General features: G+C 40.5%; 1 protein-coding gene across 3 annotated transcripts in view; it reads right to left on the reverse strand.

Annotated features, from left to right (window-relative positions):
• Positions 1-20,269, reverse strand: part of ITPR1 (inositol 1,4,5-trisphosphate receptor type 1) — a 175,089-nt gene that overhangs the window by 97,817 nt on the left and 57,003 nt on the right. For 2 of the 3 annotated variants that reach the window (XM_082060205.1, XM_082060207.1), the window contains exons 10-25: positions 19,374-19,469; positions 17,984-18,028; positions 14,829-14,983; positions 13,510-13,609; positions 12,892-13,052; positions 11,969-12,110; positions 11,433-11,591; positions 10,710-10,882; positions 10,329-10,448; positions 8,846-9,040; positions 6,870-7,121; positions 5,368-5,509; positions 4,255-4,408; positions 3,731-3,918; positions 2,138-2,276; positions 595-653 (exon numbers count right to left, since the gene is read on the reverse strand). In XM_082060205.1, coding sequence (XP_081916331.1) covers positions 595-653; positions 2,138-2,276; positions 3,731-3,918; positions 4,255-4,408; positions 5,368-5,509; positions 6,870-7,121; positions 8,846-9,040; positions 10,329-10,448; positions 10,710-10,882; positions 11,433-11,591; positions 11,969-12,110; positions 12,892-13,052; positions 13,510-13,609; positions 14,829-14,983; positions 17,984-18,028; positions 19,374-19,469 — 2,280 coding nt within the window. The remainder of the gene's footprint in view (positions 1-594; positions 654-2,137; positions 2,277-3,730; positions 3,919-4,254; positions 4,409-5,367; positions 5,510-6,869; positions 7,122-8,845; positions 9,041-10,328; positions 10,449-10,709; positions 10,883-11,432; positions 11,592-11,968; positions 12,111-12,891; positions 13,053-13,509; positions 13,610-14,828; positions 14,984-17,983; positions 18,029-19,373; positions 19,470-20,269) is intronic. The other variant, XM_082060206.1, reaches the window with a different exon arrangement.

A 20,269-nucleotide genomic window follows, 5' to 3' on the forward strand; every position in this document is an offset into this window, starting at 1 on the left:
TAAATAAAGGGAAAGTCTATCAAACCAAGTGCTATCTCAAGACACGCAGGGTTTTGGGTGTACTGCTTAAAAGGGAGGCTATTCCAGAATCTCATTAGTCATGGTTCACTCAACTTACATTATCCAACTTACATTTTTTGGGGTCAAACTATGCCAAAATATTTGTCCCTATGTCAATCTCGCCGTGTTGCTCAAATACTTCTTGCCTATTCTTGGCACTAACATTTCTCACTATTTACAAAATACAACCCTACCTCAGTATCCAGGTTGCAATGCTAATTATGTCAAATACTTACTGTCCTCCTTGTCCCACTGCACCTCTTTTTCTGAGTGTAAGAAACTCACGTGAAACCCTCCCATGAAGATCCTTCTGGCTGAAGAAGGATCCCTGTGCCTCACCTGTGGCTTTTAACTGAAATGGACACTACACTTTGAGCTGTCTCACAGACATTTTGGGAAAATGAAGCCTAGGTTACTGTGGCAGCTGTTTCCAACCTTGTTCCAGTTACCACCTCCCTCTCAACTGCAATCCCCACTCCTGGGGAGTCTGAGAACTGATAAGCTACCCCTTGATGAGCACTGGTGAAGAGATACTTTCCTTCCACCAAAGATCCCCTCAGCTTGTTCTTCAATGTGTTCAAAGTCTAGGGCTCCTGAGAAAATAACAAGACAAATACATTATGTCAGAATTGCACCAGAGATATTTTTGCAGCCTAAAAGCATTTTAAATGGCAAGTGATGATGTAGGTGTAAGCAAGGGGGTCAGAAAAAGCCGAAAGGAATGCTGAGAAATTATTGAAGCAGCCTGCTGAAATAGCATAGGACAATAAATTAACTTATTCTCAGCTCACAAATTAAACTGCATTCCCACTTCAGCATCATCCAGGCTTATTCCTTCCTTGCCTATTTTAAGATTGCACCAGTATCATTCCAGGACACTGATGGGACCTGGTGTCACTCAGAGGGGTCAGCCACAAGAAATACCAAATCTGAGTCCTGATAAGTTCTAAAGCAGTAAATTCAGCCATGACAGCAGTACCCCGTGGCTCAATAGAAGAAAAGTCTTTGCATTTTTCAGAATAAGGTATAGGTTGTCACATGGGCAATGACTAATATTCTGAAATAAAAAAATATGGTAAAACAGACTTGGAGCTCTCACTTCCACAAGCATTTGCAAAAGGGGATTTTACATTTTTGCCAAAAATGTTTACCCTCTTTCTTCCAAAGTTCATCTCGCAGAAAGAGCTGTCGCTGCCCCTGCCAGCCCAGTTTTGAAGCCCTGGAACCCCAGGGCGCTGCTGGACAGGGAGCCCCAAATAGTAAACACATCCCCTTTGAAGTGAGATCAAAAGAAAGAGTCTCCTCTCTTTGAAGGCTTCACATCTAAACCACATTCTCCTTATCTTTCTCCTCCGTATCTAGAGATACAATCCCAAATCAAGAAAGAAAAACCGTTTGATGTCTATTAAGCTGCACTTTTGAAGTCCAGTAATTTCTCTGTGGTACAGGTCCTAACTACCGGACACTTTCCTCTGGAAAGCGATATAGAGATGGACAAAACCGCATCTACCCAGCCCACTATCCTGCATCTACCCATCCAACTAAGAGGAACACTGGACACAAGCTGCTCCTCAGCAGCTGAGTTGCACACCCCTGTCTTGCAGCACTGAGATACCAGCACCTCCAGATCTCTTGCCTTCCTACAACACCTTTAAAAAAGTGAAATTTGAGTGGGCAGAGGCATCAGGCCAGGGGAAAGGGATGGAAGAAATCAGATTATTTTGGGGACCCTTTTCTTTCATCCAGAAGCATTAATACAAAAGATTTAATCTGAGCTTGATGACAAATCAGACATGACAGCGTCTATTTCAGGTTTTCTTTAAAGGACACATCTCAGGCTTTGGGTCACACTTAACACATGGAAACTAGTAAGAGACAGTAGAAATAAATCCTGAGTATTGTTAGGAGTGTACAGAAATGATCCCTACCCTTATTACTGCTGCTAGCAGGGTATTGTGCTTCAGTGGGACTGTTCATATGCCAAACCAAGAACCTGAATCAATTACCCTATTAGCATCTCTGAGATTAAAGAGTCTTCCCTAAACCACACAAATTCATTTTTTGCAAAATAACTAACCTGGTACATTAGCTGGCATTTCTTGATTACTGCTTCCAGTGGGTGATTCGGACATCTGGGCATTGCTTTCATCGAATTCATGTTTAAATATACAAAGCAGGCAGGAGATTCTGTAGTCCAATCTTACATTCAAAATAAACTGGTAATACAAGAGTAGTAAAAAATACTGAAATAACTTGCCTGTTCCCAAGCACACATACAGACAATTTACACATAATGCAGCGCTACAAACACACAAGATCAACATAGTAAAAATGTGGACTGAACTTGGAGAAGAGGTACACAAATGTTTTCTTAAAAATGTCCAGAATTCAGTGACATTTTTTTCAGTGATTTCAATGAGCATATAATATGCACACTGTAACAAATACTTTAGAGTAAAAGATTTTGGCCGTGTTCTGATCCCTCGTTACTGCCCAGTGCAGATATCCTCATCCCATCCCCAGGAAAAGAAAGCAGCATTTCTATCTCCATTCTGAAACCAGCAGGAGCCCAACAGAGAAGCGCTTCCACCCCCCGCAAGCTGTGCAGGAGACCCTGCACACCAGCTGCTGTGCCACAGCTTCCAGCTCAGGTGGGCTCCGTCACCTGGTGCAAGCGAAACCTCCCGTGTCACAGAGACCACCTCCTGGTGGCCCTTCTCCCTCTTGAGGAAAGTACAACTGAAAGAACACTTGCAGCTCTCTCAAACTTATGGGAAAATGCTTAATGCCAATTTTAATAACCCACAGCAACAGAGGGAATACTGGCACGTTAAAATATCCCGTTGCACATGCCAGGCCATAAGGGAATTTCTGGCTTTAACTATAATTAGGAATGGTGAGAGGAAGTGAATCAGTGCTCCCCTATGTGCTGCATCTGCTGCTGAGGCATAACCCCAAACCCAGTGACATGCAAAGCTCCCACGGGGGCACAGAGAAGACACACCCTAGCTTTCCTGCTGCTTTGCCTGTTTTCACCAACAAGGTTTTGCAGAAATTCTGGCCTCCATGAGCTTCCCATGGAGTTACTGAACAGAACAGAGACTGCTACAACTGAGGGAGAGAAGATGGATTTCAGTGCAGTAATTCTGCAGCAACATCTAGATGACAGCAGCAGTGTGGAACAGCAAAAAAACTTCTCATTGTGTCCCAAAGACTTAGGAGTGAACAAGTGAGAAAAGACAGACAGAGATGGAAGAGACAGCGAGGCTGCCAAATATACACACAAACATCTCAGGCTCATGGCTGTATGAGGAGGAGTCTCACGTTTCTCCCCTTTCCTTGGGGCACTTAACAAGATTGCCCTGTATATTCAGGGAAATTACTGGGCCTGGATAGTGAAGAATGAGCTCCCCACTTCAGCAAGTCAGGTATTTACACATCCCTGTGAAATATGCAGATATTTATTGGAAACTCATTTCTATTAAATTGTTTAAGTAACGGCATCATATTGCCATACGCAAGTTGAGTGCTGCATGCCTGAAAAAGTCACCCCTTTAATGCTTCACCAGTTTAAACGCAGCACGAGGCAGAAATTAATTAAGAGGCAGCGTGGCACTATATTAATACTTAAAGACAGCACAAGATGATAGTTGGTTTGCATTGCCAGTACCTGAAGTATTTCGATGATCTTCAGCTTGGTGTCCATGACCAGGATGTCCTCTTTCTCTGGTTCGCTCTGCTTGACGTTACCCTCTGGAGCTGCAGCAAGCGGAGTCATGGGCAAGAACCCACCGCCCCTGAGCACCACCTGGGTCATCAGCTCACCCACCCCGTGGATCGATCTCATCACATTGCTCCCTTCAGAGAGGCAAGGAAAGAGCTACGGTTAGAATGGTGTTATAGGACCGCAATAACAGGGCAAGGACCCTTCCCATCCTATAAAGAGAAATTGTCTCAACATTAAACAGGCCAGGTGGAGACCGATGTCAGTGGAACAGACGAAAGCCAACTGAAGCACTGCAGCGCTTTCAGACACCCCCTGCCCTCTCCCGCTTTAATAAGAGGCATTACTTAGCTTTACAACCAAGGCACGGATGGAAATGAGTAGAAGATCTCAAAGCCACACTGACATTTTGAGATGCATTAGAAACTAGCAAAGAATGATCTGTTCTGCCACTCATTTTTCAGCCTTACCTTTACTTTCCTCGCCTTTTGCCATCTTGGTAATAGGGAAGATGGTAGTGATGTGCACACAGTCTAATATAGCAAGGAGGATTTTGGTTAGTCTGAGGAGGTCACAGAAGTTGTAGAAACCAAAATATATCAGATTTCTTGCTAAGTTTACAACCTACCAAAATAATAATAAAAATCCTGATTAATACTAAATATTTTGCTGTCACAATCAAGTTGTCTTAACATAGTGAAAAGATCAAGAATATTCTTATCATAATACCTCATAACTCTGCAAGATGGTATTTCTGCATTTTATCAGAAAGTTTTCTACTTGCCTACAAATACTGCAATGCTTGGAGTAACAGTCTGTACCTGCAACTGATATTCTATAGCTATAAAACCATACCATATTTGTCTCATTACAGAAAAGATAAGATAGATCAAGACTAGAGGGAATTAAAACATGCTTTTTATACTTTTGTCTTACAAAAAAATAGTCAAACATCTAAGCCTTATTGTTATTAAGTTATAAGGTTTCCCCACAAGCCTTCCACATGCATTGCTTAAAGAGCCACACACAATTTCACGTATAGTGCAAATATTTAATGCAGCCCCATTATACTAAGTATATTTTTAAAGAAATATCACACATTTTCTCAAATTAACAGTTATTTATGGAATAGTATTGCATGGATTTGCCACATTTTATCCGCACAGAGTATTTTAATAGGTCAGTAAGTCACAGGACACTGTATTGTTCTCTTCGTGAGTAGAACTGCAAGTTTGAGACTATCTGTACATGCAGACACAGTGTTTAGTTTTCTAGAATATTTATTCCAGTAAAGCTCGAGTTTGCAATAACAGTGAGAGCACTAAAAGTAAACAGGACTGCTGCAAATCTAAGACATAATCTCACATTCATTACTTGTATTTCAAGAACTAGTATTGCAAACTCACAAAATTCAGTGGGGTTGCTTGCATAAGGAAAAAGGTCACATTGGAAAACGGGAGCCTGCTGAGGCTCAGCACTCACTTGTTACTTTACAATCTACCTGGCATTGAAAAAAAAGTAACAAACGCCACAAAAAAAAAAAAAAAAAAAAAAAAAAGATAAAATCAGAACTGGACAACTACCTCAAAAGTGAGCTTATTTTTCTCTTTATCAGAGAAAGGGAACCTCTGACACACCACATCTCTTAAATATTCCTCTACAAATTCCATTGTTTGTGCAAATCTCTCCTTAATTTCGTCTTTGGAAGTTCCACTGCTATCATAGCTGAAGAGGAAAAAAACAAAACAAAACACAAAACTTAGCAGGCAAATACACAGGGCTCTGTTCCCCCAAAACAATTTCTCATTGTTTTGTCAAAATCTAAGACAAGTTAAAGGCTGTTAAGTAATTTATCCAAATGAGGGAGTCAGGAAGCTGACACCATAATTTCCTGGCTTTTTCTGGTTTATCCCATATGCTCATTTTGTACTGTTTAAAAAATGTCTGAGGAAAAAAAAAAAATTGTCCCAACAAATAAAAAAGAAACCCTTATTATTTTAGTGGAAACAATGACAAGCTACATACAGCACGAAGGCAAATGGATGTGGCCAAGAGATGCTGACTGTGGATGTTATTTTTCCTCCAAAAAAACCCCAAATAGATGGATAGATTAATTTTTCTTAATACAAATTCTAGGTTTGTTTCTCAGTATGTGCAAAGAACACTCAAAAAAGGCAACCCCCATCACCTTCCACTAACTACTTTTGTCTTCTTGTTTGATCACATATCACTGTTTGGCCTCTGCCAGAGCTGAAACCATTTGTTTTTCTATTTTGGCATTTGAAGTTGAATATGATCTATGGCATCTCTCAACAAACTAGCCCAGCAAGGAGGGAAGGATGGGAAAAACAAGTAATCACTAAACACCAGTACTAATACTGACAAGGCTCAAATTCCTAACATTTAACACGAATTTTAAATGTTCATTCGGTCCAACTGAAAAATTGAGTTCTAAACAGTTGAAGTACTATACATTTTAAGTTATTTGGACTATAAAGAGTGAATACAAGTTTATGGTCAATAAATCATGTCCCCAGTCTGGCTGTGGTTTTCTATAGGTTTTTCACCACGGTATCAGAGTATTTTCTATCGGAGATTAAGGAACATGACTGTTTCCAGCATATTGTCTCACCATCTTCCACCTTGTTTTTGCTTTTGATTGTGTGAGCTACAGTATGGACAATCTGCCCTGTAGAGTCTGTACTCTGATCAGATAAGGCGGGAGGAAAAAAGAAATAGTCTTCCCTTGCTTTCCCTTGCCCGGGAAGGGTCACTGGCCACATAACCCAAATCAGAGACAGCCCATCACTGTGACCGCTGTGTGTTTTGGAGACAAACTCCTACTCCAGCTTACACCGTGTGCATACAGGAAAGTTATTTTGCTTCCAGGAAGGTTTTCCCCAGGAAACATCACAGGCAAGTGAAACTATAGGGCCTGAATAATGGAACTAGTAGAGAATATGTGACACATTTAAAAAAATAATTATTTTATAAATAATGCATGAGTTCAGCACTAATCTGGTTTTGTTTTAAAAACCAAGAGGGCTATAATTTCCTTTCCCACACCATTCCAGGAAGTACTTACTCATCAATAGCAATTTCAGAAGGTATTTCAGACCACAGACGAGCATACTTCACTGGTGTTACTTGTTCCTGGGGGTCACGATCAACGTGCATATGAAGCATTAGCCGGCAGAAAGACGCTCTCAGATCATATGGCAAGTTTTCATCAGACATGCAACGGAGAATGAGGTCCACATCCAGCTGGCCAGATATTTCATTTATGGCTAAGTACTGTCGATCAAGGCACATTCTAGCAAAGAGGTTTAGTTGGTATCTTCAGGGGGAAAAAAAAATACACAAAGAACTTACACTTTAATTTCCAGAAATGTCAACTGTATACAGTACTGATATACTTCTATGTATTAGCAGAATGAAAATTATATTTTCCAGTCATATATCTATGCTTATTATGGAAAGAATAAAGTACTTATCAAGCACTAGTAACAAGTAATGTATTGGAAAAACAGAATAAAAGCACCATCATATTTCCCTGAGAGTCACACAAAATTACCTAATGTTATTTATGAAAACCACAGAAGCATCCAAAGAACACTTAAGGCAATTCAGCCCAAATACTGTAGAAGACTAAATACTTCATACCAATGCTGAAGCCACAGTTGTTCACTGCGGCAACAATGTAGCTGGACTGCATAATCATTAAAAGTTAGATACCTGATTAAACAGCTGCTCAGCTCTGGTCCCTTCAGTCAAAAAACTGGTAGAGAAAAAACTAAACTCAATTCCTAAGCTTTTCAGTCCATCAACTAGAAACAAGCAACCAGCATTTAAGTTACACACATTCAAGAGACTGGTAATTAGCCTTTAGTCATAAAGCACAGGTCCTACAATCACGAGTATTCATACAGGCCTGTGTTGAGTAGTGTCGATGGTGAGGTTCCCTGAAGAATGAACATCCAATTGAAAAGAGACCCCTTTTCACTCACAGCACTCCTCATGGGAATTTAACCAAACCATACCCTAAACCCTTGTTTTAAGCATGTTAATGAATCTACAATGTAGACTAAAAAAAATTAACACTATTGATTCTGTTTAAAAACAAGTGCAGGAAAATCTATTTTGAAAGCAGGAACAACTTCTAAAATATATACAAGAGGTCTCCTTTTGTGCTCAGCCCTCCAATAGGCTCAAATAAACACATGTATAAGAAAGTCTACTGTAAAAACCATTTCAATGGAAGAGACAATGAAAAACAAGACAGCTATTAAAAAAAAAAAAAATCCAGTTGTACTTTCTGCATTACCACAATTGAGTCCGTCAAACTATGCTCACAAGTTTATAACCCAGACACAGGAATTTGGTCTGAGCTGAAACCTGATCCTACACTATGCCAAGAACTTGGTGTCTTGTCAAGTCATCTGGAAACATCACTTGGTGTTAGAAACTGCTAAAAGCACAGCTTAAGCCATACAAAAGAGCACCGCACATTAATCAAACCAAACTTGTGGCATTTTCATAACTTCACATATTGTCCTGCTGAGAACTACAGGACCACTAAAGGCTTGGAGCTTCAAGAGAAATTTAGAAGGCAGGGAAAACAGCAGTGACTTCTTTAAAATCACACACAAAGCCATCTGCACACTGAAATCCGGTTCTTCCCACAAGCAGTCGTTCACCCTGACTACTATCTGAATACAAGCAACCTAAATGGTTAGCACACAGGCTTTTGTAACACCCACTTATCAGGAAACCAAGCAGAGATACAGGCATTAAGTGCTGCACAAATTCAACGCATTCTAAGGCTCAACTATTTTTTTTTAGTACCAGTTTAAACTTGCTTGTACTGATAACTGGACTTCTCACCATGAATAACTTTGTGCTTTTAGCTCTCACTTCAAAGAGACTTAATCCTCACTCTCTAATGGCTACATTCCCTATGAAACCAGTACACCTTCTCCAAAACCAACTACAGCCTATATACCAGAGCCTTTCCCACACAGCCTTGAACGTTGCGAGCCAACTAATGCGCATGCTGTTAACCTGTAGTAGCTGAGTACGTCCCGATCCTCCTTCTGCCCTTCCTTGGCGTCCTGAGCCAACTCTCTGATACTCTTACTGCGAATCTCCTTGTTGCTGTCTCTCCAGAACAACCACACTTCTTCCTCATCTTCTCCAACTTCCAAGGCATTTTCCCCACTTGACACTTCTTCAAACTCAAATCGCGAGAGGACGAGCCTGCCAGAAAAAAGATCGGTTAAACCCATGCAGATCTTTTAGAACATTTCTTGCTAAAAACAACGCTTGCTAAAATGTACTAGTGACATAATAGAAATTAATTTTATGATCTCACTTGCATTCACTAAACATCAATTTTTTTCCTGAACTGTGTAGTAAAAGTAGAGTATCTTAACCTTTCAGCAGTAGTAGTCTGCTACATAATATCTTTGTGGTTCATTATTAAAAGCATTAGGTTGGAATGAATTTAGATTATAAGCTTTCCATTCAGCTTTAAAAAGACTAACTTTTCAGCTCCGTTCAATTGATTAAGATAAAGAAACAAGGAAACTGAAGACGTGCCTGACTTCCAAAAACATCTTTACTAGAGGACTGGTTCAAAGATATTTCAACACACTAGTACAGTATTTGGTAAACGAAAATACCTAAAAATTGAATAGTTTTGTATCCCATAAATGCCAAGAGTTATAACTTCTTCCTTTTTACATGGTGAACTAACTAGAAACAAATCAGGTACTGAAACTAAAAAGGCTTTGGGGGGGCTCTTAGCTCTTCAGCAAGAAAAGTATCATATGTCTGAAAAAAAGATAAACTGAATATGCAAGGATAAGAACAAGTAAGTGCTATAGTAACCTTAAGTGTTGGTGGAAATAAATACAATCTTTATGATTTCATGAAGAGAATTAAGTGTGCAAGAATACTCTCATCCATTTGTGTCTTTACTACTACCTGACAAAGACCTGTTTCCCTTTTACAGCATTTTGATAACGATTATTCATACCCTACTCCACACACCAAAAAAACCCATCTTTATGAAAGACAACTGGGATTTGATGCCTGCTGTGAGGCTTCAGCAATGGCAGGGCAATGCCGAGAGCTGGAGACCAAAATCCTAACGTAAAGGGAGAAAAGGAGGAGCAGAAACGCACCAGTTCCTGCTCTGCTGCCAGCTGAGCACAGTGGGCACGCAGCGCTCGCTCACTTCAGACAGCCGAAGGAGGAAAGCCTGAGGCCCGGAGGAGGATCAGGCCCACAGACCCTGCACACCTTCCTGCAAAGTCTGTCTACTTCCATCAAACATGAGATTTCTGAAAGAATTCTCCGACTGCAGGACTGAGAACACATACGGCAGACGTCTGCTGTCATCAAAACCCATGTGCTGTGTGTTTGAAGAGGACCCCACACATACTGAACTGCTTTCTCTAGATGTGCCAGCAGTGCTCTCAGCTTTGAATCACCTTCCTTCTGTTTCACACTAGGAAAGCCATCTATAAAGGCATTAACTTACTTAGTTTCAATCAGAATGTCTGCATTTGCTGGATTCAGCACAGCTTTACAAATCAACTCCTGCGTCACTGGAATAGACTTGTTCATGGAAACGCACAGATCTGAGAGGTAATCCAAAAACCTGTTGGAAAACGTGAGCCAAAAGGGTATCAATCCTTGTTGAGATCTAGACTGAAGCAATCTACATTACAGAAAGAAAACGTTCAGAACTCCAGTTTAACACTGCAGAGCGAGACTGTTGCCTGAGGGAGAAGTTACACTGACTGCCAGAAAAGAAGTGAACTAGCTGTGCTTCCTCACTAGCAAAAGTTGGCAGGTACAGATTCTTCTCAGAAGGCTAAGAGGAAAAGGGTAATCACCTACTCAAAAACATAGATCTCACCTGGGCTCCCTATTTTTCCTCACAAGACTAACAAAAGTGTCAATCTCGGCAGCTGTGATGTGCTTCTCCAAGAGCTTGCGATTGTTATGAAGCAGTGCTGTAATAGTGTCTTCGGCCAAGACATCATAGCCAATTTGCTTCTGCATGAAGCCAAACTGCTTTGCAATGTATTCCTTCAAAACAGAGGGAAGAGGGAAGGAGTTATAACTAATTCTCAGAATTTAAGAAAATACTTAATAACGGAATGCAGTAAGATGTTGGTCAATATCAACATCCGAAGCAGCGAACTGGATTAGACTGAAATCGTTTTCCTTTGAGAGAAAGCAAGTGATCACACCTGCCTCCCGGGCTAGGTACAACCAAGGCATTTACCCTTACCTGATATGAGTTTGTTTTCACTAAATGGCAACAAAAATGAACAGCCCTAATGAAGCTTGTAGTATGCAAAAGTGAAGAAAGTCTTATAATTCATTTGGATTTGACAGTTAGCAATTTTGCTGTTTTAAATTCCCCCTACACCTGGTACTAATTACACTGCATATAGTCTCTGACAGATAAGAAAAATGCCAGGTAGAGCAAAACTGAGCAATCCAAAAATCTCTTGCTGATGGTACAAACACAGCACAGAACAGCAGAGTTCAATTAATGGCATGCAGCTTTACTTTTTTTCTGGAGCATAGGAACAACATTAGTGCCATTGAAAGCTACAGACATATTTCAAACCTGATTCTTTCTGTAATCCTGCTGAGAGTGTCTCAGCACTCTGTAGCAAAGCCGGCAGATGTGTCTGAAAGGAGCGTGACGTTGGTCTCCAAGCTCCTCCAACCGCAGCATCGGGCCATCGCCGCTGTCTGTAAATGGTGCTTGCAACAACTTGAAAATCTATAGATTTAGTAGAACACAAAGACAAAATCCCATGAGACACTCTTCATCTGACTAAGCATTACCTCAGTGTCTTAAAAATTTTAAAAGGTACAAAAGAAATACACTATGGTTGCCAAGTTTGTTTCTTGATAATAGAGTAGCCTGGACAAAAGACATTATTGGTCATCTTTATTCAACACCATATAGTTTTATTCAACACCACATAGTTTCCTCTTCCAGCAATGTATGCCTACAGTCCCCTGACAAGTACCTATTCAGAGCTAGAAACTCAAAGGATCTTTTGGTGACAATAATTTGGCCAGGTTCTCTACTATTAGTTTCTCTTTTCTGACAACCATTCTCATAGGCAAAGTTTAGAAAAACATGCAGCCTACCTGCTTTAGAATATTCTGTTCTCTCATCAGTTTTTGCCGTTCTCTATTAGGTTTAGAAAATACCACTTCAAGGACATCTTGTCCAGAATTAGTTCCACCAGTAACAAAGTAGACTAAATCCTCCAACAATTTGGTAACAGATCTACAGAAAAGCAAGAAGTTGTTAATACAAGACAACAAATTTTATCTGTCAAAAGAACAATGTCAGTTTAAGTTTACCTAGATTTCAAAATGCTAAGTGAAAAAAGAACATCAACTAGAGACTGACTCAGATGCCGGATAAAGCAAATAGGTTTGTACAGAACTTAAAATTAGGAACTAATACTTGCTATTGCTATAGCCATATTGTCTAATAGCTAAACCATAGCAGCAGTAAGACAATGATATCACTTTAGGACAACTACATACTTGTCAAGTTTTATTTGGCAGTTCTTTAAATTGTTGGGGGGAGTGTGGGCAGGAATTAAAAAAAATATATATATATATAAAATAGAAGCACACAGGCCCTGGTTTTACACAGCCAACTCTGTGCTCTTTTTGTGTGGCCACATACTTTTCAGGACATTGGCAGAGGATTTGCAAGAAGTCATATGTTCAGTCTTCACAAGATGGATTATAAATTCCCACACTCAACTTGCAAAGCCCATCAGGAAAGGTACGCTGTGGATTATTCTTCTGAGTTCACAACAGTTCTCATGCTCCCCTTTCACAGAGCAACAGGGAGGGCTTGACAGAAAAGGCTTCAGAACCTCCGCTATGGACACGTCAACAATAAAACCATCAACTTTTTTTTTTTTTCTAATCTAATCATGAAAGAAATAAAACCCCTCTTCCGAAAATACTGTATGTAGATAAACTTTTCAAAGAAAGACTTACTGAGTAAAGGAAACAACATTATCTGAACCAAATTCTTGCTTCCTTACCTTCTTTCATTCTGGGTTATTGTTCCCTTTTCCAACTTGCCAGCAATGGAACCCAAAACCTTACTCGCATCATTTGCAAAATCCAAGTCCCGAACCTCTGCAGGGGAAACTGGTACTATAGCAAAAGCTTCTTTGTCCTCTTTCACTGGAGAAGTACCGATCTGAAACCCAGAGAAGTTTTATCATCAGACCAAGAGGCAGAAAACAAAGTACTGGATTCACCTACTCTGTGATAACGAAACAGAAGAAAAGCCATGATCTACTTGGACAGGATGAGGCTACTGATGAAGTCAAGCTCCGAGAACAGTACTACTCTGTGCAAGTTCAAAGGTGTTCCTAAATCAGAAGAATATCAGGCGAGATTGCAAACCGTTGCTGTGAACACTGGAAAAAATTCTCCTCGTGATGACTGTTGTACAATACTAGTTATGCTGTTACAGTTTCTTAAACTACTATGAAAACCTAATCTTTTAGATAAAACATTTTGCGTAGGCACTATTCATTGCTGTTAAGTTGCTGCTGTTTGACAAACCCAGTGGTCTCAAGGGACTGGAACTTCTGCCAACCACACTTCCATGAAAGCACAGGAATCAAAGGACGTGCTTATATAAGACTTACTTTAAGCATCACAGGTTTCTCCTCTTCTTTATCAATAGGGATATTGGTACTATGAACCCACGTGTTAGTGCAAAGGTGTCTAAGTCTGACGTAAGAGTTCCTGAAAGAAAGTCAGAAGTTTCAAAGCATGAGTCAGCTTCCCAGACGGGAAATCTTGGCGTTGCTCAAATTGCAAGATGTTGGCAGGAGCAAGTGGAAAAAAAAGTGTCATCTTTATCCATGCTGCATACCATAACAGGAATAAGACTCCTCTTTCCTTATTTCATTCTATAAATTAACCTTAAGAAGTCTTATATAATGAAATAAGATTCTGCTGTAAACCAGAACATCTCTATTCTGTTGCAGTAACTCAGCTGCTGCACAGTAACAAATAAAACATCTTCAAGTCCTCACATTTCCACATGCTATATACAGTGTACCTGAGTTGTGACCTTCCTCCTTGACCTTTGTATTTTTCAGCCCATAACTCTGATATCTATTTTATATTTTCTAAACTGAGTATTTTTTGACTCTGTGTAGGTGGTCCATGTTGTACAAGCAAAGTTACATTAAGATAACAAAACAGGAGATGAGCATACAACAATTTTCTCTAGCAGAAGCCCTACAGGGATGGCAGTTCCTAGACTTAGTTTTCTCTGGCATTTCTGGCAATGACAATTATTTTTCATGGACCAGCTCCTTGATAAAAGCTGTCAAGCCACAGTCAGACTAGCATCTTAGGCCAGGATAAGAAAGTTCCTCTCCCCACAACTCTGGCAACACAAGACAGCAAAGGCAGCCAAGATGCTGCTTTTGGTGGCCATGTTAACTTCTGCTAACTCAGAGTGGCTGATCATTTAGAGAGTTAAATCAACTAGATGGAAAAATATACTGTGCTTTCTCAGTGGGAACAGACAGCAAAAAGCCAGCATGCAGACTGTGTATCTTCAAAGGGTACGTCTTGTAAGTAGGAGGTAACACACCAACAGTAAAGTACACATACACAATAGAAAATGAAGTGCTAAATGTTTGATGTTACATCCTAGTTAACATCATACAGACACGTCATGGGAGCGGCTTGATGGGACACCCAAGGCTTTTAGTACCAGTCCGTTCACTGGCAAGGAAGTCACTTAACCTCAATTTTCCCATCTTTAAAACGGGGTTTTGCTACTTATAACTTAATTGTAAAGTACTGAAGTGAAGCTTCAAGCACTTGTTATATATTTCCACGTTACTTTGAATAAAATTCTTAATACCAAAGGATTTAAAAAAAAAAAAAACAAGCCAAACCAAACAAACTCCAAAGCAGATAGTTCTTACACTATGCTTAGCTGTACCTGGGGACAAGGCTGTCTCCTCCTCGCAAGGTGGTAGGGTCCAGCTCAAAGATGGAGGAGATATCGTTTCCTTCGGGCACAGACACCAGAGAGTAGGCCATCTTCTCCTGAGCACTGCGCAAGCCCCTTCTGGAGGCATCCTGCTCAGGGTCCAGCTGTGGAAGAAGTCCCATCACACACAGTCAGACCGAGCCCTCCAAACCCACCTGCCCAGCATTAAATAGATGTGTCCTGTAGTTTCAGACATAACTCTGATCCACTCCAAGTACTGGTTAAGACAGCTGGGCTTTAGGACACCAGTAAAGCTGACAAACAGCTGCTCTTGCCAACCACTTCTTCATGTTCCCTGGTGTTAACAACTTCTGAGTATATCTGGATCACAAACACAATAAATCCTAAACTACAGAAGTTATGTCTTGCAGACAGTGCCAGAAGAGACTCCAAATCCCCCGGCCATTCACCCCACAGCACACTGGGAGCTCTGACTGGTTTCAGATGACCCACGGCTCCTAAGATGCCACCCCTGACACTACCGCCTTTTGAAATGTGTTGATGTACTGCAATTATCATTCTAACAAAGTCATTGTGTGAGCTGCAAACAAAAATGAGCAACTCTATGTATCAACAATCTTGCTGGGAAATAACTTCAGCAGCAAAACCAGGACTCACAGCTATCAATCAGACAAATTAAACAAAAGCAAATCAAGAATCACAGAATCACAGAATGTTAGGGATTGGAAGGGACCTTGAAAGATCATCTAGTCCAACCCCCCTGCCTCAGCTTGTGATGCACTCAAACACAACGATACTCTACAAAGGACGTGGCATCAGAAGTATCTTTACTTCCAAGCTGCTAGCAAATTACCAGCCTCCTTTAACAAAACATCAACTGAGCAAACCCCTGGTTTCACAGATGATAGCACAAAAGGGTAGGAAAAAATGAATATAAACTAGGGAAAAGGAAGGACGACTTTCTCTAAAACCTTTCCTAGGGAACTATCAGTTTTCACTAGTCAATAAAAAAAGTTGCTAACTGACAACACATGAGCCAGCTGTCCCTGTATAAACATCTAAATCCTACGTGTAATTTTCAAAGTGATCAAGCAACCAATTTATCAAGTTCTCTGTGACCTTGGCACTGTGGAAGGTAAGTGCCCAAAGCAGTCAGCACTCAAGTGCCTGTCTTTCAAATTCCTGGTGTAAGGGACTGCAACCCTTAAACACAGAGAAAAGGTGTCTAACATAGCTTGTGCCACAGGATACTCTGCAGTTAGCACATTTGCAGTCAATGAACTTGGCTGCAAAACAGTGACATTTAAAGTTTGATTTTGTACATGGGAACAGACAGTTAGCTCTATGGAACACAAATACACATTGGGGTTGTGCCTTCAAGAGAAGAAGCAACCATACACTGAATAAAGTCCATCTGGAGGCTTTATACTGGGAGAAATTCGCTCACTTGGAATGAATTCTCTGAGTTTCAGCTGTCTCCTTCATCCCCACAGTAGGGCAGCTGCTCTGTATTCACAATTTGTACTTCAGGAGACAACCAGTTAGTTACTGACACTGTGGCAAAGCTGAAAATGAGTAGTAAATTACAAAGTAGGAAATGGGGCAATTTAAGGAGAACTAAACCTTCAGGCCCCAAGTTGACAATAGCAGCCCCCTTTAATGTTGCACAGGTACTAGCTGGCATCTCACCCATGCCCATGTAAACCCCACTCTTGAGCAGGTCATTGAGGTAGGAGGAAAAAACAAAACACAGACCTGCCCTATGAAACCTGCCATCTTGCAGACAACTCACATTTGGATAAAGCTGGAGTTTAGATAAAGTTGGACAAAGCAGCCTACACCATCCTGTCACTAGTAAATGTTAAACGATGCAGTAATTTTGTGTCAGAAATGAATTATGTGCTCCTGATCCTATTCTTTATGGTCTATTTTTGCCACCTAGTGGTAAAGAGACAGAGCAGGGAAAAATCAGCACAACTCTGAATCCAGTGCATTATTGTTACTACTGCAGTTATCAGTTGGAGACGTTAGCATAACACCAGTAGGATGAATGTCTAAATAAAAGACCTTGACAACGATTAACTTCCAAAAAGCTAAGCCAACAAAATAGATCAGTGTTGGATTTCCCACCCCTCAATAATAGCTTAGTTTTGTTTGTTTTCTCGTTTTTCCAGTCTGTTTAATGAAGTCAAGCTGTCAGAAGATCAGTGTTTGCTGCCAAATACCACCAAGAACTAATCAGGGTAACACCTCAATATCTGGGGCAAGGGTAAGCGTTTTAATGACCAGGGTATAATGACAAATGCTTTTAGGAGGAAAACTTCACCTTATAGATCTTCAAAGCATCACAGTGCATTTTTAAAAATAGAAGTAGTCCTTTTTCATATTCAAATGGAGCAAATCTTCCATAATAAAGGATAAATGACCAAGAAAGCTCTGTAAGCCTACAATCAAATCCAACTAAAAACACGTACTTCGCCACGGAAAGTGCTGTTCCAGTTTTAGCTGTTTTCAACTACTGCGGCAATGCTGCTTCCCTTTGACACCAAAGAGAAGCTTCTGTCAGTACAAAGCACCAGCACACTCAGTCTTCAATACATTTACTGAAAACAACACAGACTTGCATTCACAGGGAAATCAGAAGAATGGCACTGAAGTAATTCTCACCCTGCCATTCTTCCTCTCTAGACCCTTGATCTAAAAGAAGAAAGGGAATTAAAGTCTTAAACAGGGAGGTCAGACAGCTGACTGGCACAGCACTATGTGAGCATCCTGGCAGGGACACTTGCCATCTGCTGTCCCCTTAAGCAACTCACTTTCCTGACCTATTCAAGAGAGTGCTTCAAGGAGGCAAAGGTTTAAGAGACAGGAAGACAGAAAAAGAGATGCTACAAAGCGGGGAGGAAAGGGGGTCCAGGTAACATAAATTTGGTTCCAAGTGCATTGCTCTCCACTAAAGCCCAATCCAGTTTTCAATACCCACTCCTCTGGAGAGGCCTTGAAAGCCTTTAGATCATTCTCAGTTCTTTAGTTTATTCACTAGCAACAAAGCCTGGACCATCTATGTGCTGGTCAGGTAATACCTGGGCCTGTGTCAAGCCCTCCTCAATCAGGGGCAAGATCGTACTCTTGCCTATACTTACTGAGGATTGACACTCCAGGTCATCTTCCTCATAGTCAGGGTTTACCTGATGGAACAGAATCACAGGCATGTCAAAACTCTAACAGAGCTGGAAGTGGGAAACAACCTCAGTGTGGTCTAAACTTATTTTGTAAAAAAATGCACTCTACTCTACAGCACTACCAGACATGCAGAACAAATATACTGTACAAAAACTGATTCATTTCTCATTGGGCATCTGTGTGTCCATGAATTAAGCAGCTTAGTAATCTGCAAACATGCAGAGATTTAACTTGTTCATGATAATTTACCAAGTTTCAGGTTTGTTTTTCTTTAAAAATCCCAAATGGAATTTTCAACTATAAATTACTGACTTGGCAGAAATCTTTCAGAACAAATGCTATTCTACCATAGATCAGGTGAGCAATCTCCTCTAGTATATTTCTGCATGCTGTAAGAACACTGTTTTGTTTCTGCTGATTAGCAAACCCAAGATTTACTGGAAATGCTCTATACTGGGTCACTACTGAAAAGGATTTGAGTGTGCATGTGACAAAATGCTGCTGGTTTTCCAATCTGTTTATTAGAAGAATATGAAATGGGATATGTAATCTGGACTTGTTCCACTGATGCTCTCGTGTCAGAAGCAGAGGCTGAGGCAGCCCTTCGGCTACACGCTTACATCTAGGACAGCTTTTATTAGAGAGGTTTCCGTACTGGCATGTGATATATCTATGCTCTAAAGTAAATAAAAGTAGTTTTAATAAACATTTGCAAGTGTTAAGCAGCAAACCTCACAAAATTATAACCTTGGATTTTATTTTTTTAATAAAATGTCTTGAAATGTTATTTCAATGGAGAGAGAAGGGCTTTACTATGGAGAGAGAAAAATTTGTTTTGTGCTTGGACATCTAAGCATTATCTGCAGTTCTTACAAGACTGATCTGAAGCCTAACTGCATTTCCATTTTACAGTCAGTTCTACAATTCTGCTCAGAAATCAGTGATTCAGGAGAAACTAACAGTAGTTGAATTCATTTTCCCCCAAAGGCTCTCAGCCATTTACAATTTATTCATCTATTAATAAATTCATCTAGATTCTACTGCCCACATGACAAGATAATATTTAGTGTCTATTTTTTGCAGAAAAGTTATTGACTCTAGAATTCATAAAAAAGTGAAATAAGCTCAAGACTACCCCAGTACCACGGTATTCTTTCAAGCCTCTTTCACCTGGTTTGCTGTGATTAGCTATCTATTTTGTATCAACACTAAGGACCCAAACAGCACTCTCCTCCCCTCCCCTGCTGTGTCTATTTTTAGGGCAGGAAACTAGAGATTTTCAGAAGGTATAAAAGGAAGAAAATACCATGGAAGGAAAGGCAGAGTTCCTAAGCAAGCCCCAACACCTACCTCTGCTGCTAGGTAGTGTCCAGTAGCAAGGTGTTTGAACCTGAAAAGGCTGTTCCAGTACCCCGCACCACCACGACATGGATCGTGCTGCACCACCTGCAGGGAGAGGGAAACCACATTTATACTGTCCATCAGTGACCTCGCTTTTCAAACACATCATTCACTGTATTCCATGTACAGGTAAGAGGAAACAGAACGAGGAGCTCCAGAAAAGATGAAACAACCTTTGAGATGTGAACAACACACAGCAGAGTACAAATTTTCTCCTCAACAATTTACAAACATCGATTTTCTGCTCATTGTCAAGTGACTGTATGTGTTGGCAGAGTTACTGACCATGGTTGGTGCTCCACTGGAGTCTGGTGAGTGATGGAAGGAAGATTATGGTACAAGTTGGCAGAGAAGTAATTAAAAAGGTGCTTTAGATGTACATGTGTTGCTAGGTCTCGAAACAAAGCTCCTAAAGAGATGCAATAGATACTTCAACTTCTTGGTACAACGAATTTTTGACCTTCTGAAAGCAGGTGAGAGAAGACACCTGGAAATGTTTCAAATGCAAGGGTGTTGTACAAAAGAATATGAAGACTGTCAATGTGTACTTTTGCACTTCTCTGCTGTCAAGTAGAGCCTCCAAAATCAGATGATCTGCTATTCCACAGCAGCTGCTCTGTGGATACACTTGCTTCCTTAAGGGCAAAAAAAAAAAAAAAAATCAGCATAGCTGACCTCTGCCTTTTGGGGAAGGACTAGTTTACCTCTGCCGCACATTTAACAGCAGGTAACTGCATACAAATGGACTGTTACCACAGAAGCTACAGATGTGTCTTAACATGTCAAAGGAATGTTAATTCTAGGTAGGCTTTCAATGTATATCAAAGCAGATACTTCCGGTAAGA

Source organism: Streptopelia decaocto (assembly GCF_964273445.1).
Source record: "Streptopelia decaocto genome assembly, chromosome: 8".
Classification (NCBI taxonomy): domain Eukaryota; kingdom Metazoa; phylum Chordata; class Aves; order Columbiformes; family Columbidae; genus Streptopelia; species Streptopelia decaocto.